Raw genomic sequence first — 20,579 nt, 5'->3', positions numbered from 1 at the left:
CACTAAGCCTATCTAAATTGACAACTCATTTAGTTCAGTTTTTTATGCTATGGTCTTAAACTTTTGATCAACTGATGAACAGTTTGTTTGAGTAAAATGTTTTCAGTACTTTGCCTATTCAAACATGTTTTGTCTCTTGTTCCTGTTTCTACTCTTTGCATTTTAAAGTTCAACTTAAAACCTGGTGACAATCCAGCAGTTTGAAAAGCAAATAGGTTTTGCATCTTTATGTTAATGGTAAGCACCAAATATTAGTGGTGAAGCGATACCTACAGTACAGACCAAAAGTTTGAACACACCTTCTCATTCAAAGAGTTGTCTTTATTTTCATGACTATGAATATTGTAGCTTCACACTGAAGGCATCAAAACTATGAATTAACATGTGGAATTATATACTGAACAAAAAAGTGTGAAACAACTGAAAATATGTCTTATTTTCTAGGTTCTTCAAAGTAGCCACCTTTGGCTTTGATTACTGCTCCGCACACTCTTGGTATTCTGTTGATGAGCTTCAAGAGGTAGTCACCTGAAATGGTTTTCCAACAGTCTTGAAGGAGTTCCCAGAGATGCTTAGCACTTGTTGGCCCTTTTGCCTTCACTCTATGGTCCAGCTCACCCCAAACCAACTCGATTGGGTTCAGGTCCGGTGACTGTGGAGGCCAGGTCATCTGGCGCAGCACCCCATCACTCTCCTTCTTGGTCAAATAGCTCTTACACCGCCTGGAGGTGTGTTTGGGTGTGTTTGTCATTGTCCTGTTGAAAAATAATTGATGGTCCAACTAAATGCAAACCGGATGGAATAGCATGCCGCTGCAATGCACAGATTTCCACTGGTCTAAGGTCCATTCCTTGTGTTCTTTAGCCCAAACAAGTCTCTTCTGCTTGTTGCCTGTCCTCAGCAGTGGTTTCCTAGCAGCTTTTTTACCATAAAGGCCTGATTCACACAGTCTCCTCTTAACAGTTGTTCTAGAGATGTGTCTGCTGCTAGAACTCTGTGTGGCATTGACCTGTTCTCTAATCTGAGCTGCTGTTAACCTGTGATTTCTGAGGCTAGTGACTCGGATTAACTTATCGTCTGCAGCAGAGGTGACTCTTGGTCTTCCTTTCCTGGGGCAGTCCTCATGTGAGCCAGTTTCTTTGTAGCGCTTGATGGTTTTTGCGACTGCACTTGGGGACACTTTCAAAGTTTTCCCAATTGTTCGGACTGACTGACCTTCATTTCTTAAAGTAATGATGGCTACTCATTTTTCTTTACTTAGAATTTGTATTATGGCAAGAAAAAAGCAGCGAACAGTCTATTCAGTAGGACTATCAGCTGTGTACTGTAACCACCTCCTGCACAACACAACTGATGATCCCAACCCCATTTATAAATCCCACTTATTAAACCTGACAGGACACACCTGTGAAGTGAAAACCATTTCAGGTGACTACTTCTTGAAGCTCATCAACAGAATGCCAAGAGTGTGTGGAGCAGTAATCAAAGCAAAAGGTGGCTACTTTGAAGAACCTAGAATATAAGACATATTTTCAGTTGTTTCACACTTTTTTGTTCAGTATATAATTCCACATGTATTAATTCGTAGTTTTGATGCCTTCAGTGTGAAGCTACAATATTCATAGTCATGAGAATAAAGAAAACTCTTTGAATGAGAAGGTGTGTCCAGACTTTTGGTCTGTACTGTACGTGTTGAGACAATTTATGGTATCTGGTTCAGCAGAAGAGATGGAATGAGATTTTAGCTATAGATAAAAGAAAAACTGTAAGCATGAAGAAATATTTCTCTCCAGATTTAACTTGTGCCAAAAAAGTAATCATATTGCTCCTTCTATGTTTTTAGCAACTTTAATAACAGTTTAATCGATCTCAAACTGTGTTCAGTTAAGGATTAATAAGTATTTTACATTTCGAAATAAAGATTCAAAACTACCCTTTAGTTCAGGGTGAAACTCCAAAGCGTATGCTAACTTTACCGCTGCTAGTAGGTAGCAGTTAGCCAGCTGTATTATTCTCAGAGTGTTTACAAATTATTCGTATGTTGGCTGATGCTCTACCACCTGTCCCTTTTACTACATAGTACCAAAAAAGCAAGACTGATTTTAAAGTGGTGAAGGTCCCTTGTTCTTTATATCTGGGGTCATAATAATAGTTTACACTTTCTTTATCAGAAGAAAAACACATCCTGACATGAACTAGATTGGTCTTCATGAGACAGACTTCACTTTGATGAGCAATATCATGATGTTTTAAACATGCAAGATCCTGTCAAATGAGATCTCGCTACACCCCTAGCAAATACCTTGTGCCTAAAGAAATATACTCATGTTCTTCTAACCATCTTACACTCTTCTCCCTCCAATGTTCTTGACAATATTGTTTTTGATTTTATTATTTATAAAGGAGAGAATTTGCTGAGCTGCTGGAGAAATATGGCTCCAATGGTAGCACAGGATCAACCCGCAACTCTCCCATCCAGCAAGGTAGGCTGATCATTGTGCACTCCACCAGATCTTCAGCAAAAATACAAAGCAGCGAGACACCATTAGGACAAACCAGAGACTATGAGTTCAGCATATATTCCTTCATCAGAACACAGGGCCACTTTCTCAATAAGTCTTCTATATTTGGGAAATGAATATGCCTAAAGGCTTGCTGCAGGTAGTTGACCTTAAAATGGCTTTGGACAAATGCCCATAGCTGTTACTCAGTTGAAAACATCTGCTGTGAAAGAAGCAGCCAGCTAGTAAAGATTTCCTAAACAGGGCTTCTTTGCTTCAGCTTTGACTTGGGGCAGCCATGAGGACCATGTGTAAAAAGCAACTACAATGTTTCTGTATGGCTATGGAGTAGTTCTAGTGAACCTCTAAATATCTAGAGCCCATTAGTGAGATGAAAGGGTCAAGATGGCGCCGCAGATGGTCGCCTCGGCGTGTTGGTGCGCATTGTTTTGTTTTGTTTTTTGCTTTAAAACGGTCTTCTGTGATGGTACCCGGAGCTCTCTCACCAGAGAAGAACTCATGAACATCAGGGCTACTACACCAGAGGAGTTATTTCCAACATTTCTACCTACTGCTCTGGAATTTTTGGACATTCTGGTCAAAGGTGCGCTCACCTTTGTTCACGCGGTGAAACGCCGGAAGAGAGGGAAACGGGCTGGGGTGCTGGTACGTCTTCACCAGCGTTGACTACGAACACCGTTACCTGGAATATTTCTCTCTAACGTGCGCTCACTTCCCAACAAAATGGAGGAACTACAACTGCTGTTGGGGAAAAACAGGAACTTTTATTCATCGGCAGTTTTGTGCTTCACGGAGACGTGGCTGTGTGGATTAATACCGGACTCTGCGCTGCAGCTGGCAGGATTCCAGCTCTACAGAGCGGACAGAGACACGGAACTCTCCGGCAAAGCGAAAGGTGGAGGAATCTGTTTTTACCTCAACAGTGGTTGGTGCAACGACGTGACAGTGATTCAGCAGCACTGTTCTCCAGACCTGGAATCCTTCATCATAAACTGTAAGCCTTTCTATTCCCCCCGTGAGTTCGCTTCGTTCATCCTGGTCGGTGTTTACATCCCGCCGCAAGCTAACGTGCAGGTCGCACAGCGCATGCTCGCCGACCAGATACTGAGTGTGGAGCGGACCAACCCGGACTCCTTAGTAATCGTCGTTGGTGACTTCGCCAAAACAAATTCCTTGTATGTCCAAAAACGTACTTGGCAATAAAGCTTTTCTGATTCTGATTCTGATTCTGAAAGATATTATTGAACTATAGTTCTTATACATGCAGTTGGAATAATTGTAAGCACTAATAATGCAGCTAAACAAAAACATTTTGTTTAAATCATCTGTGAAAGTTCTGCATGTACAACCTCCACAAAAATTTGTCTTTGATTGAGAGGGGATAAATGATGCAGCCAAAGTGGGGAAAAGTAAAACTGTGGAGGATGTTTTGACTGGTCAGCATCTTGGGTATTATTCTGGGCTTAATGACACTCAGGCCTATGAAATCCTGGACAGGGTGGCACATTTAAGTGGAGGGGCACTGCAGTGGTCTATACTTTCATTCCATCACCACTCATTAACATACAACTTTGCTTTCAACCGCTGACTGAAGTCCCTGTTTTTTTCTTTTTTTATCAAGCATACATATTTGTTCTCTTATTGTAAAGGAGGTCGCGTCTTGGACAGTACGTCATCTGGTTCCTCATCACGATCTCAGAGTCCATTGTTGCTGAGCCCTGCAAACTCCCAGAACATTTACAATGGTGGGCCCATGATGCGCTCCCTCAGGTAAGACTGATTTATTTTCATGATTCATTTCTGGACAAACAAAGTCCACAAAGATATTTAATGTATTTGGCATCGCGTTAGAGCCCGCTATTCATATACAGAGGCCTCAGTCCTTGAGACAGCCGTTAACAGCTTTTGTGCATTGGAAAGATTGTGATTGAATAGAAAAGGCTCAAGGATCTCCTTTGCAGTCATGAAAAAAGTTGGCTAATTACTTTGAAATGTTATGAGAATGAGCTTAAATGCTTTATTTGAGTGCCTGCTTTTGTGGACAAAACCAAACATTCTCAAACTTCCATAGTCAAACACATCATATTTTTATTGAGCTTTCTGTTAGGTACATTTTTATTTTTCATAGTTTCTGCAGAGAGTCAGGTAACTTCTTAGTGTAGGTGTGGTTGAAGCACAAACTTTACAAAATTCTCTCATCTCTACATGATAATGAGGACAAGGTAAGAAAGACAATATGATTTAATATTTCCACCTTTTGACAATATTCTAAGTCATATATGTTCAGTTTTTTTCAGTTTTATTTAATTCAATTCAGTTTTATTTATATTCACAACACATGTTGTCTCAAGGCACTTCACAACAGTCAGGTTCATACATTCCAATTAATCCTAACCATTGAACAGTGCAGTCAGAGTTAGTTATTTATTCAAATTGGATAAAATATTTTTCTGTCTAAGGAAACCCAGCAGATAGCATCCAGTCAGTGACTTGCAGCATTCACTCCTCCCGGATGAGCATGTAGAGAGAGTGGACAGTCACTGGCGTTGACTTTGTTGTACTAGCTACCTATTATTATCATATTGGTCACTGGAATGGAGAGAGACCTCTTGTTTTCCTGTTTGAAATGACCTCTGGTAAATAATGAAAACTGGTATTCTAAATTTCATGTAGCTTTTCGTTCAGTGGTCACTAACCCTGTTTTATTCTGGGTCCTATAGAATGATCAATAAAAGCCAGAGTGTCCATTTTCTCAAACATTTAAAATCTACATAACACCAAACATTTTTATTGTTCTAAAACAAAGTAATGTGTCTATGTTCTCAGTCATCCAGGTGAAGGAGTGATTCAACTCATTTCTGTAGCACGACTCAGTAGTTTAGGGATCATCATCGGGGGAGGCTCCAACAGGCCTGATGGCCCTGCTGTGTTCATCCAGGAGGTGCTGTCTGGAGGTGATTGTCACAGGGTAAGAAATGAAAGTAACTGCAACAAATACACAGTACCACTAATCTTCAGAACTGCAGATACAGGTCTAAAAACATTGGAAGTTTGTTCAAAATTGGAACATTAAGTTCAATATTTATCGTCGCTAATTTCAGAAAGTGGGACTTATATATTATATTGGTTCATTTCACAAGCCTTTATTTATTTTAATGTTGATGATTATGGCTTAATGATAAAGAAAACAACTAAATTCTTTGTCTTGAATATTACATAATATCACTAAAAATTGTTTTTTAACCTGAACTTTCAGGCTTCTGAAAGTGTGTTACTTTCTATGCTCTCAGTACCTGGCTGGGGCTCCTTTTGCATGAATTACTGTATCGATGCAGCGTGGTATGGAAGTGATAAGCCTGTCGTTCTACTGAGGTGTTCTGGAAGTCCAGGTTGCTTTGACAACAGCCTTCAGGTCATCTGCATTGTTGGGTTGGGTTGGGTGTCTCTCATCTTCCTCTTGACAGAACTCCATAGATTCTCTATGAGATTATTGAACCAACTTTTGGTGCCGTTGGCAGTGTGGGCTGGTGTCAAGTCCTACTGGAACATGAAATCAGCATCTCCATAAAGCTTACCAGCAGAAGGAAGCAAGAAGTGAGCAGATGACATGGCACCCCAAATCATCACTGTGGAAACGTAACACTGGACTTCAAGCTACATGGATTCTGTGCCTCTCAACTCTTCCTCTAGACTCTGGGACCTTGATTTCAAAATAAAATGCAAACTTTACTTTCAACTGAAAAGAGGACCCTTGAGCAACAGTCCAGTTCTTTTTCTTTTTGGTCCAGGTAAGATACTTGTAGCCCATGTATAGAATTTGTCTGTTCGTCGGAGCTCTTAGTGCACTGACTCCAGCCTCAGTCCACTCCTTGTGAAGCTCCCCAATACTATTGAATTGATTTTACTTGACAATCCTCTCAAGGCTGTGGTTATCCCTGTTGCTGGTGCAACATTTCCTACAACACTTCCAGTCAACTTTCTATGAATTTGATTGGATACAGCACTCTGTGAACAACCAGCTTCTTCAGCAATTACCTTTTCTGGCTTACGGCCCTTGTTTCAATGACTGTCTTCTGGACATCTGTCCAGTCAGCAGCCTTCCCCATGGTTGTGTAGCCTACTGACCCAGACTGAAAGATCATTTAGAGGCTCAGCAAACCCTTGCAGGTGTTTTGAGTTCATTAGCTGATTAGGATGTGACCATACTTTTCCAATATTTAATTTTTTAACAATGTTCTAATTTTCTGAGATTAAAATTTGGGGTTTCATTATCTGTAAACCATTGTCATCAAAATTACAAGAAATAAAGGCTTGAAATATTTCACTCTATGTTTAATGAATTTATACAATATATGAGTTTTACTTTCTAAAATGAGGGACAAAAAAATGTAACAATTTTGATATTCAAATCTTTTAGATGTACCTGTATCATCATTGTTACAGCTTTTCTGTTATATTAATGTTCTGGTTTGTAGCTCATGATAATTAATTTCCATTTCTGAAATATAAATATAAGTGTGAAAGAAAAAAACATGACTGAAGGAAAGAATGCTGGCACAATGAGGCCAAGAACGAAGCTAAAAGTTGCACAAGACAAATGATGTTTAGTGTCTAACACTGACCATTGTGGTGAGCCCAATCTTTCTGTAATTCACCACAGTTGTGAATAACTGGGAAAAAAAAAAATCAAAAAACTAAAATTCTGTCAGCATTCACAAGAAATGACAGTGCTAGTTATACCTTTTGATCTGTGCTTTGTTTTGACCGGCATTGTTATTCTGATGCACTCTGATGTCAGGACTGGCATTTCTCCCAACAACTGTGTCACCAAAGTAGCCTACTTTATATTATATAGAAATATAGCAGCAGTGAAAAAAAGAAGGAGAAAGTCAAATTTTTACATACAGTAACAACACTGCATTAATGATAGAATATACAATCAGGCTGCAGCTGCAATCAAACACTCTTATTCATTCAGCTCAGACACTGAGAAAAAAGGACTTCTTCTGAGAGCTAATTTTTGTAGGTTAAAACCACCTTAATGAGCAACTATTCATTCAGTTAATAATGAGATCCACAACAATCTACAGACATTTTGTGCTGACAAAAGAAACAAAAAGTTAAACAGGCCCCTCAGTGGTCTGGCTACAAGTAATTCAATTCAATTCAATTCAATGCAGTGTTATTTATATAGCGCCTATTCACAACACATGTCGTCTCAAGGCACTTCACAAAGGGTTTGGAATGGTGCGGGGTTGTTGCGGAGGTTTGATTAAACTACTGAATGTTAGAGTTTGGGCATTTTAGAATGGGCTATGTGTAGGTGTACTAAGTTAAATAATACACTGATAAAGTTTGTCCATCTAGAGCCTACTGGTGGCCATTGTTATACTAAAAACCACAAGGATTGGGGGTACTTCTCTGTCAGACTGATTCTAACCATTGGAAAAGAGAAGGGGTCGCACAGGTAGCAGAAATGGAGGATGTGTTTGCACCTCAACCATAACTGAGCCGGTTTAGGTCAAACCTGACTCCCCCTTACTCCATCCAACAGGGAGGGAGGAAGGCAGAGGTAAAAATAATTAGAGAATGTTATTTCCTGTTGCATTGTGTGAAAGGTGGGCAACTTTAAGATGGGCTAAGTCAATTTAATCGAATCATATAGATTTCAAGTCAGGTTAATACATTCCAAATAATCCTAACCATCGAACAGTGCAGTCAGATTAAGTTAATTATTCAAATTGGATAAAAAGTTTTTCTATCTAAGGAAACCCAGCAGATTGCATCAAGTCAGTGACTTGTAGCAGTCACTCCTCTTGGATGAGCAATTTCATCTAGGAAGAAAAAAACAGATAAACTCTGAGCCAGTTTTCAAGTTTAGAGTATGAGAGAGAGCACATACAGTTAGTCACAGTAAAAGCTCAGTCAGTAGCTATGTCTAGGGGAAAAATAGGGTTTAACACTAAAAGACAGGCCCAAGTGTATCATCAGTAGAAGGTGACCATTAAGTTGTTGCCAGCAGAAGTATGGATGATGCCCCCCACCAGAAAGGTGTCACAGGTAGACACAGAGTCAGGCTAGGTGTAGCTTCTAGGAAGAGAAAAGAGAGAGAACATAAAGTTAAAAGCTGAAATAACAGTAAAGAATGTAGAATGAGAATGTGCAGGGGTTGGACAATGAAACTGAAACACCTGTCATTTTAGTGTGGGAGGTTTCATGGCTAAATTGGACCAGCCTGGTAGCCAGTCTTCATTGATTGCACATTGCACCAGTAAGAGCAGAGTGTGAAGGTTCAATTAGCAGGGTAAGAGCACAGTTTTGCTCAAAATACTGAAATGCACACAACATTATGGGTGACATACCAGAGTTCAAAAGAGGACAAATTGTTGGTGCACGTCTTGCTGGCGCATCTGTGACCAAGACAGCAAGTCTTTGTGATGTATCAAGAGCCATGGTATCCAGGGTAATGTCAGCATACCACCAAGAAGGACGAACCACATCCAACAGGATTAACTGTGGATGCAAGAGGAAGCTGTCTGAAAGGGATGTTCGGGTGCTAACCCGGATTGTATCTAAAAAACATAAAACCACAGAGACATTAAGGACATCCTTCAATCAAACGAGGTGTGAAAATTCTGACAGGTGGGCGGGACTTCCGGTGGCTGGGACATCCTAGGGTGGGACTTCCGGTGGCTGGGACTTCCTGTGACGTAACCGGATATCATCATTAATCGGATGTTGTCATTAGCCGGATATCATCATTAATCGGATGTTGTCATTAGCCGGATATCATCATTAATCGGATGTTGTCATTAACCGGAAGTTGTCATTACAAGGAAGCGAATCTTTCTAATTGTATGTTTTTAGATGTTTTTTACATCTAAAAACAAAACATGTAGTTTCTCCACTTTAAAGGAACAGTCAATTTAATGCAGGCACATCACACGAAATTCTGATAAAAAGAGAGAACCTGACAGAATTGTAAATTCATTTTGTTTTAATACGGGTTATTTAGATGGATGTTTTTACATCTAAAAAACAAGGAGACAAAAAGTAGATACAGAACCTTTCTTCCTCTGCTCAAATGTTTGAGTAATCTAATCTGCACCAGTAACTTGTAGAGATGATCTAAAACAGAGAAACCAATTAACTGAAAAAATAAAAAATAAAGGTTATAAAATCCTCAGACATGTCACTGTTTATTGAATTAAAGCAGACAACTTGTGTATTGTCTCAGACAGTCTTCACACCAACTGTAGTCAAAAGTAATTAAGAGGAAAATAGCACTTTCCTGGCTATAAGTCTGGAGCATTGTCTGACAATACACATCCACTGTTTAATGAATTAACGCATCTGCGCTGTTGCTGAGGTGTCTTGGGGGGTATGGCCAAGGGGCGTAACTAAGCGCGCTAATAGGATTTCGTCATTAGGGGGCGAATCTAGAATCAACAAATTAAAAAACAGAGGGGCGTTCTTCATTGTTTGTTTTAAATACTAGCGGAAAACGCAACAATTTACTTGCAGCATTCGCTGGAAAAGAACGCTTGTTGAACAATGGTTAGAGTTAAGAGAGTTTTTCATCAAACCGGGGAGAAAAGCAAGATGTGCCAAGATGATGAACAACCATCTACATCATCTATTTCCTTGTCTGAGATACCTATCGGAATTCCTATCGTAACATACTCTGCAGATGATGATTCAACTTCACCAACAACAATGGATGAAAAACAGGTCTCAGGTCAGCTAAGACGTACATCTCTTCTGTGTGAAACCCCAGTAACCGTCTACAGGCATACGCGCCGTGAAATGGATGCCCCGAAGAAATCAACATATTACCTATGCAAGGTACAAAGGCCTCCGTTCGACACTCTGCAGGAAGAGTGGTCTTTGGAACCATATGGACTGAGCGGTAGCTGGGGGTATATTTTCATGTACGAAATAGGAGAGCTCTGCCTGTATCAATTGGATCAAGACGAGGTATTTAATGGATCATTGGCTCTGTGTACTCTCACCCGCAACGACTGGGCTGTGTTACGGCTGGCAATCCCACACCTTATCGATAACCCTAAATCAGTCTCAGTGTACGAAAGGGAGGATGAAGATGAAAGCTCTCCTCGACCAGCAAAAAGGATGAGAATGTGTCCTTCCGATGTTGAAATAGCTGCGAGAGAACCTCTCTTTAGTGCAGTGTGGGGGTCAAAAACCACAGCAAATGGCCGCTGGTCTTTTCAGGCAAGCAAACGCAAGGATAACCAGACGACCCCCTCAGATCTGTTTGTGTTGGAGGCATTCAATCAGAACTGCGGTGTATTCAAGACTGTGCTGGCTCTACTGTATGATGCTTGGGTTGAGAAGATGAATGAAATTGGACAGCGTATTTCCAACCTTTTCAAAAACTCACGCTGCTGGATTGATGTTATGTCAGTGAAAATAATCCTGACGTTCCCTGTTGTGGATCTAAAGCCCACCCTCTTTTGAGGACCCACTCCCCTTCTTGAGGAGCCTCCCACCTTCCTGCGCTATATATCAGGGTCTAACTGCGAGCTCACAAACTCTTCTTCTTCATACCGGCGGGCGGCAGACCTTGAGAATGTATGGAGCGTACGGGAAAACACCATACCGGGACCTCTACAGCCAGCAAGAAGAGACCGTCTTCTCTCCTGATCATGATGATAAAAGCTTCAACACCGGGCCATATCATCCACCTTCTCCAGACCTCTACTCACCAGCCACCTCATCGACGCAGCTCTTTGAGTCCCTATTCAGTTCAGGGACACCGACAAGATACAACTTCAGATCGTATCATCCGCCTTCACCCGACCACTATTCACCGCTATGCGTGGCTGAGTCTGTACACACAGATATCCAACCTGAAGACAAGAGGGTGATCGTGGAGGACGAGGCAACCATCAGCTACTCACCCTCCCCACAAACTCCAGACCCGATACCTGCCCCTCAGCCTTCACCAGAGGAGGAGGAGAGTAATCAGGGTGATGAAATTGACGGCTGGATCTCAAGCGCTCTCATCAATACGGTGAAAACAGCAATACTTCATTTATTTAACATAACCTGTTTGAACTATGTCAAAGAAACCTGTTATGGGTGCATTCTCTATTAAATACGGGTACAAAATAAAAAAAGAAGTATAAATATACCCTCAGGTGTTTGTTTTATTCATTATTTAACAAGTAGTCGTCAGAGTGAGCATAAAACTGGGATGTCTGAAAGAAGGATCATGAAAAATGTATATTACAACCCATCAAATCCTGGAAGTTTAGGGGGTGTAGATAGGCTGAGGAGGGTTATACAAGATGAAACGGGGAAGAAGGTAGCGGTTGAAAAAGTTAAAGATTTTTTATCGGGAGAAGATACCTATACTCTACATAAACCCGCAAGAATAAAGTTCCCGAGAAACAGAGTTTTTGTCACCAGACCATTGAGACAGTTCCAAGCCGATCTCTGTGACATGCAAGCTCTGGCCAAGGAAAATGACGGTTACAATTATTTATTAACAGTCATTGACATCTTTTCAAAGAGGGCGTATGTACGTGTTTTGAAGAGGAAAACTAATGCAGAGGTGCTAAAGGCTTTTGAATCAGTTTTTAAAGAAAGTCAGGTCCCAAAAAAACTTCAGACTGATGCAGGGAAATAATTTTTTAACAAGAAATTTAAACTTCTAATGGAGAAACACGGTATTGAACATTTTGCCAAAGCAAGTGAAGCAAAAGCCTCTGTGGTTGAGAGGTTTAACCGTACGTTAAAAACAAGGATGTGGAGATATTTTACTGCTAACAACACCCGGCGGTACATTGACGTCCTGCAAAATTTAACTAGAAGCTACAACCACAGCTACCACACCAGCATTAAGATGAGCCCAATGGAAGTGACCTCAGAAAATGCCTTTCAAGTGTTTCAGAATCTGTACGATGTTACCTCCAACAGATATTGCAGGGACTCAGTGACAATGTTTAAACAGGGGGATCTTGTCTGAATATCCAAGGTACGTGGAGTGTTTGACAAAAAATACAAACGTGCATGAGCGGATACCCCGATCTCCTCCTGTATACAAACTCAAAGATTTGGATGGAGAACCTATTGAGGGTTCTTTTTACGCTGAGGAACTTCAAAAAGTAAAAATATTTAAGGACAAGATGTATCAAGTGGAGAAAATATTAAATCAACGCACCGTCAAGGCTGTCAAACAGGTTTTTGTACGCTGGAAAAATTGGCCTGTGAAATTCAACAGTTGGATCAAGTTTGATGAACTTCGAAACGTATAAAATAGGTGTGTGCTAAAACCTAACGATTCATACAGCATCATGGAACGCAAGGCAGAGGATGACGGTTTTTACATTACCCTTCCCTCTAATGCTAGCATGGAAGTGTTTAAAAATAATACCAGTTCAAGTTTCCGTGTAAATTTAGCTCAACATATTGATTTAGAAGGCCAATGGATGGTTGCATTAGCAGAGATTTCATACCCTCATACATGGCTTAATTTACCGGATCATGATGCCTACTTTGAATGGAGGAAGGTTGGTGATGTGGAGATCAATACGCAAAGGATCAGAGGTGGCTACTATAACAGCGTTATTCAACTCAAGACAGAAATGGAAATGTTTTTCAAAAAAATGAACTTGGGTATCCGCATTAAATTCAGCAAAGTTCAAAAGAGATTTACATTTCAAGCAAGCGGTCCGTATGAAATACGCTTCTTCAACACTCTAGCTTATATGATGGGTGTAAAACCAGGGGAATGGATTCATGTATCTGAACCAAAACTGGCTCATTTTCCGGTAGATATAAAGGCTGGTTTCTATCACCTATACTGTTACAGCGACGGGGTCAGCCCGCAAATAGTAGGCGACACTTTTGCACCTTTACTGCAGACCGTCAAAGTACAAGGCGACTTCAGTAATATGGTTACTTTGACGTTTAACCCCGCCCACTACCTTCCAGTTTCCAGAAGACATATTGAAAATATCAATATAGAAGTTAAATCGGACCAAAACGTTCCTGTAAATTTCGTCTACGGGAAGACCGTCATAAGACTACACTTCAGACCGGTGATATCACAACGTAGCCGGAGATACATTTTATTTGTATAAACTATTCCAGAGATATGTATATAACCTCTAAGACTGATTGATTATCATTCATATTACCCTGGTCCTTCAACACTGCATCAAGCAGGCAAGAGAGAACATGGCACATTTAAGTCTGAGACGTGATCCAAATCGCTTTGTAAATTACTATGTAAGTCAATCAGGCGGTAATCTGCCAGGGTTTTATGGTGCCCCGGTCATGTACGGACGCGGAATTGGATCATTATTTTCAAAATTATTCCACTTCGTATCCCCTCTGGTTAAAAAAGAATTTGCTATTGCAAAACCCCATCTTAAAACGGCTGCATCAAATATTGCTTCGGATGTCATCGGTAGAGCCGTGAGTAAAATGAGTGGTTCTACACACACCGAAGGTCAAGAAGGTTCAGGAATTATGGTTTTATCCAAAAGACCCAGAACAAGACCCCCTGGTGATCGTTTAAGGACAGTTAAAAAACAACGACAAAGGATATCAGTCGGAGCAGACAAACGAAGAGGAAGGAAGTCATCCGCATGTTTTGATATATTTAAATAATGGCTCTTTTACATAACAAATCATCAGAGTACACGCTGGCAGAGTTGGACTTATTTTCTGCCCCGATGACGCAGCTATCGATTGAAGATAAAATTTACACCGAGATCCAGCCTTTATCAGCAATCACCGATGGAGGCCCGATCAAGTTTTTCATTCCGGGAGATGGAGAAAAGTATCTAGATCTCAACGATACGCTGTTGCATCTCAGAGTGAAAATTACTAACGAGGATGGAACAAACCTGCCGGATGATGCACCTGTAGGGCTCATCAACTATCCGTTAAACACCATCTTCAGTCAGTGTGACGTCACTCTCAGAGATCGATTGATTTCACAATCCAGCGCTACACATCCATACAGAGCCATGATTGAGACATTGTTAAACTTTTCTGAGGATTCTTTAAAAAGCCAGTTTAGCTCTGGTCTTTTTTATAAAGACACTGCAGGGGCTCTGAACTCTATTGTTACAACTAACAGCCCTAACCAAGGTCTTAACAGCAGACTTTACAGCAGGCTTTACAGAAAATTCCAGGGAGGTACATCTCCGAGGCCCCCTGCATGCAGACATATTTTTCTGTGAAAGACTTCTATTAAACTCTGTTGACCTCAAAATTAAACTTACAAGAGCCAACGATGCCTTTTGTCTCATGGCCGCAAGAGACTCTACTTTCAAACTCAGGATATTAGGAGCATCTCTTTTTATCAAAAAAGTTACTGTCTCTCCAGCTGTACAACTGGGTCACACTACAGCTTTAATGAAAGCAAATGCTCTCTATCCACTTTCACGTGTGAATGTAAAAACATATTCCATCCCTGAAAATTCAAGGGTATGCAACCAAGAGAATCTTTTCTTAGGCATCTTTCCCAAGTATGTGGTGATTGCATTACTGGATCATGACGCTTTTACAGGAACACGCAATCTCAATCCGTTTGACTTTAATCATTTTGATATGGAATATTTAGCTTTGTGTAAGGATGGCAGACAAATTCCTGCTAAAGCCTTCCAGCCCAATTTTAACCAAGGTCATTCAGTGAGAGAGTATTACAACTTGTTTACGGCTACAGGACAACATCTAAAAGATCTTCCGCTGAGTATAACACGTCAGAAATTTAATCAAGGATACTCTCTATTCACATTTAATTTTAACCCGGGTGAGGACACAGATGCTCTATCTCCAGTTTCCAGTGGGAATTTAAGACTGGAAATGCGTTTCAGAAACCCGTTACCTCATACCACCACGCTGATCCTCTACGCTTGTTATGACTCTATTTTAGAGATTGATTCAAAGAGGCGTGTGCTGGTGGATTATTATTAATCTAATCAGACATGAATAATCATGAAATTGAGAACATACTGCATCATCTGCTGGGAGATTTGTTTTGCGGTGTGTGGCCGTGCGATCAGCTGCCGCTGCTAGCTGACAAATTCCCAGGGCCGGCCTACTTTATTGTGAACACACATCCTTCACACATGCCTGGAGAACACTGGCTAGCTCTGACTTTGGATGAGAATGGTCCATCCAGCTTTTTTGACTCTTATGGATTCTCTCCGGATTTCGAGTTCTACCCGTCAAGCATCGTAAAATTTTTAGAAGACAGATCCTCAAAAATATTGTATCATAATAATCAGCTTCAAAACACTCTGTCCACTGTGTGCAGTCACCATTGCATTTTTTATCTATGTCATAGAGCGTGCGGATTATCAATGCAGCAAGTGTTGTCGAAATACACCGGAGATGTGATTAAGAATGATTTAATGGACTGGTTTTAGTTCAGAAACATGGAAAGTGGGATGGATGCACATGCTGTCAGGGACGCAAAGATAAACAGTAGTGGGACTGATGATGGTGGTTATTTCGTATAGGCCGATGAAAGTTTTTTAGACATGGGTTTCATAGTAATGTCTTGATACAACAGCCATACCTTTGTCCGGGAGTGTATTGAGGTACAGGGATTCTCTTACGGTCAGCACATTTCTTGCTTTGTTCCATATTACAGTTTCAGGCAGCTGTGGTGTTGGTCCAGATATTCTTGCAACAGTGGATGTGATGCTGGACAGAGGTGATGGATTTATTTTTCATCTGAGGGAAACAGAGGAGGATGGTAGTCTAGGGAGTCTTCAAAATGAGAGAATCCAGTAGCACATGAAATATGAAAATTGTGAGCATACTCAATCCAGGGCAGGAACTGGGAACAGTCAGATGAGTTGGTGGGGGTGACATATCTGAGTGAGGATTTGAGTTCTTGATTCATACATTCTGTTTGACCATTGGAATGTGGATAGAAACCAGATGTGAGACGAACCTTAGCATTAAGAGTGGTGCAAAACTGTTTCCAGACACGAGAGATTAACTGTTGGCCTCGGCCAGAGAAGATATCCTGGGGAATTCCATTGAGGAGTAAAGCATGCTTGATGAGGCGCTGAGCAATAGTAGTCATACCTTTAGAAATGCATAGTCCTGTGACAAAGTCAATGGCAATGTGAGACCAAGGTCGAATGGGTATGGCAAGGGGTTATGTTTGGACAGCCAGTTAGACCCCAGCACAAAGAGAGACTGAGAAGTGGGAAGGACAAAGAAAGAGATAACCCCATGGTGGTTTCCAGAGATGACAAGTTGTTATGGTTTAGTTTTATGAGTAATCTGAGGAAGTGAACGTTCATGTAGTGCTGACAAATTTTAGGGAGAAGGAAGGGGGTGAGTTTCAATATGGCATTGCTCAACTATGGTCTGATCAATGTGGTTTAGTTTACAGCCAGAGTCAATTAAAACAGAGAGGTTGATGGAGTTGTTTAAAAACAGAGTTGCAGACCAAGTGAATCTTGGATGAGTACCTGTGATGGATATGTCCATCCATCTCCCCATATTTATGGACAGACCTTCTCTTGTATCCACAGTGGGCACTGGGGTTCCAACCTAAAGAAGCAGCTTCAGTACAAAACTCAATAGAGAACTCAGCCAAAGATCTTTGTCCCTTTCTGATCTTCCATACACCACTGCCTAAGGAGGTCTTTTTAGGACCTTGACTAAATGTGGCTTTAAATTTGTGAATAAATCCCTGGAAGGACCAGCCAAAGTGGGAATAATTCTGGAATCGAGCTTCTGCCCATTTTAAGGCTTTATCAGAAAGGAGACCAATAATGTAAGAAACCATAGAATCATTAGAGAAAAAGGAGTGTGCAGAATGATTAAAGACCAACAAGCATTGTAGAAGGATCCCCCACACCGGCCCAACTCACCTGAAAAGTTTTCAGGAGTGAGGGAACTGATGCCATGGAAGGGTGTATGAATTGGAGGCGTCGATGGAGGAACTCTGGGGACCTCTGGTTGTGGAGGAAATTCTGCAACAGAGCTGTAATGTGATCCAAGGGTTGGTAAGTTGAATGTTGTTGTTCACCAAGGGACTGTAGGATGGCTTCATGGGCCTTGAGTTGTGTATTCTGTTCAGAGATTACTCTCCTGAGAGTATCGGCTGGGTCAGAAGGGCTTGGGTGTTCTTTCATGGTGTTGGGAGTATGATTATTGATTGGATAATCTTGATCAATAATTATAATTACAAATCATAATCTGACAAAATCAGTTTCTTAACCATAAATCCTCATTTACGAATCGAGACCAGAGAGGTTTCTGGTGTTGTAATTGTGGCTCGACGCCTCTGACAATTACAACCGTTAAATACTCCGTAATAGTTAATAACTATTGCCGGAGATGTCACTGTTTAATTGACCGTTTCTGCCGAAACGTGTGGAACTTGAACCTTATTTTGACTGACACATCAATTTTTGCACACAATGAAACACCAAACGCTCTCTCTTTATCTATGTGAATATTTATTAATTTTCACCTACTCAACATGCAAAATTCTACATACACAGGGGTAAACAACATCTAAATAAGCAAAATCAACAAACGGTAGTGGATATGTATGGAGTCAACCAGCAGTTTATGGCAAAACAGATGAAGGGAGAGGATATGAAGAGGGGGGTGTGGTGATGACTGGTGGGGGGTTGGAGCGCAGCTTAGAGTGTCTTTTATGATCTTCTGATCATAAAACTTCCCCCCTTTACTCCTGAAACAAAGGATTGATAACTTTTGGCGGCAAGCTAGCACAGTGAGATTGAAAACAAAGGTAAAATGGAGAATTTTACCATGAGGTCGTTTTAACAGTCCAGTTTTGCAACGCACCTGCGTTCAGATAGTAAACACAAACAGCTCTAGGAACACGGTGGATCCCGATATCACATAACACATCAAAGTTTCAACAAGCAAGGTTACATGCACATATTATTCAGAACACATGAGATTCTAACCAGCGATTCTGATCGCTTCTACAACCTCTGACCCTGCCCAGGCCTCGTAATAAAGAAATTAAAAAAAGAAATGGGTTTTACTTGTGTCATCTTCTTCCTGAGCGAGGGAATTCGAGCGAGGAAACGTGGGGTTGAGTTAATTGTGCGTCCACAATTAACTTCGGGGGAACGGTCAGTCTTTGTCCTTCGGTCTTCTTGACAAAAAGGAAAAATATGATCTGACCATCAAAGTCGACTTGGAAATGAAACACGGTAGCGGTTCGTCTCTCCGAAGCTCCGTGTCTCCAGTTACGTGTTAACTCACGTCTTCGATCGGCAAAAGTGAAATCTCTGGCCTTCTTAGTCCAAAAACTTCAGTTATAAATAGTTCATTGTCCAACGAGAGAGAATGAATGAAACTCTTCACAGAGTTCTTCTCTTAAAGTGGTGTGCTTCGATCACCAGATCTGATTTCCAGCGGAAGGCAGTTTTTCAAACATGAGCGCCTCCTATATAGCATCCTGTGACGTCAGACTGGGGACGCCCAGTCATATCAGTCGCAATGCTTGATGGGATATGTAGGAGCGGGCTGTCCCGGGTACAAAATGGCCGATGCCATTGGAGGGGCACAGTGACGTCCAACAACGGGCAGATAATCCAATACTCAGCAAACAAGTGGTCCAACAATGGTTTTGTTTAAGCACCTGGGGCCTCATGTACGAAAGAGTGAGCAGCTTTCATGCTAAAAGTTTGCGGTAAGGAGAAATTCTGAAACCTGTGGCGCACAAAAAAAATCAGATATATGAAAGTGTGCGTAGACATATCACCGCACACGTAGCCTTCATACATCCCAATTTGTGGTGGATTTGGCATAGCTGCAGGTGGCACTTGGACCGCCCGTTCCCTGTCTCTAAATTCATATGCAAAGTAGTATTAGTAGCCGGAAGTCACCCATTAGGTGTCCAAATAACCATAGCAACGGTGCTGTTACAGTCAAAGAACCGGTTCCTTTCGGTGGAAAAACAAGAGAGACTGTGCCTACACACCATGATGGATCTTTGCAGTAAATTACAGCAAACCAACAACTACTTGAATGTTATCAGAGACTCATACCTGACTGAAAATCAAATGTTTGTTGCCTCGAACCTCTTTAGTTCTACAATGTATATCTAAACCAAACGGTGCTGTCTAGCTACTGCACTGACCTCAATTAAAGCTCAATGCTGATCATTATAATGATATGAACATGCTTCCCATATTTCTATTACGAAGACTGTCACCACACACACTATGCAAAGTACTTTAAGTGTTTACAACCATTCAGGATGTCACATAAAAAATAGAAAATTACCTAGTAGCCAGCGTAGTATTAGCCAGTTCCACAACAATGCACAACTTTAGCAGCTATTCATGGAAATGTGTGATTATCTCCAGCTTGTCCACCTTAGGAATCATCAAACCTGACTTGTTTGGAATTAATCTGCTGATCCGGCACTGTTCAGTGAAATTGAAAGTGCCCCATAGACAATTCACATGCAATTTATGCTCCTCAGTACACAAACCGATGAACATTTCCATCTACAGGTGAAAAAAGCAGAGGAAGTTTCACAGTTTACAGCTGACGGAGATTTCTTGAGGTGTGCTACGCTATTGTATAAGGCTGAATGTGATTCAGTTTCATCGCTCTGGTTTAAACTATAAAAGGTCAAACTCATGAACAAACATCAGGTTTGATGCTCCATGAATTAAATAAAGCTGAATTGAGTCATATTTCAGTGTATTTAGGTGAGTTTTAGTTTTCTGTAGTTTATTATTGTCGATTGAAAAAGTTTGCGTGGCTTCCGCTCATTTTCACGGCAGGTCAAAAGTTTGCGTGGATTTACGCACACTTTCACGCAACATTCACACAATGGCAAGTTGCGTGTAAAACATTGTGCCACAAGAGTTTTGTGCGCAAGTACGCTTCATACATGACCCTCCTGATCCACATTCACATATATTCTTACGAGACAAGAAGAAAGTTTTAAACAGTTTATTTGGAAACAATGATAATGAATGTGAAGAAGATCTTGATCTGGGGTTTTTCTGGGAACTCAGGTCCGCTGTGTCACTAGGGAAGAGAGGAAAGTGG

At 41.0% G+C, this 20,579-nt stretch overlaps 1 protein-coding gene across 2 annotated transcripts in view; it reads left to right on the top strand.

Moving 5' to 3' along the window:
* si:dkeyp-72e1.9 (syntaxin-binding protein 4) overlaps nt 1-20,579 on the top strand; it is a 178,464-nt gene that overhangs the window by 35,018 nt on the left and 122,867 nt on the right. For both annotated transcript variants that reach the window (XM_047358074.1, XM_047358073.1), the window contains exons 6-8: nt 2,404-2,483; nt 4,172-4,292; nt 5,349-5,490. In XM_047358074.1, the coding sequence (XP_047214030.1) occupies nt 2,404-2,483; nt 4,172-4,292; nt 5,349-5,490 (343 nt within the window). The remainder of the gene's footprint in view (nt 1-2,403; nt 2,484-4,171; nt 4,293-5,348; nt 5,491-20,579) is intronic.

This window comes from Girardinichthys multiradiatus, chromosome Y (assembly GCF_021462225.1).
Source record: "Girardinichthys multiradiatus isolate DD_20200921_A chromosome Y, DD_fGirMul_XY1, whole genome shotgun sequence".
NCBI lineage: Eukaryota > Metazoa > Chordata > Actinopteri > Cyprinodontiformes > Goodeidae > Girardinichthys > Girardinichthys multiradiatus.
The sequence above is the reverse complement of the archived record's forward strand: the minus strand, read 5'-3'. Positions and strand labels throughout refer to the sequence as shown.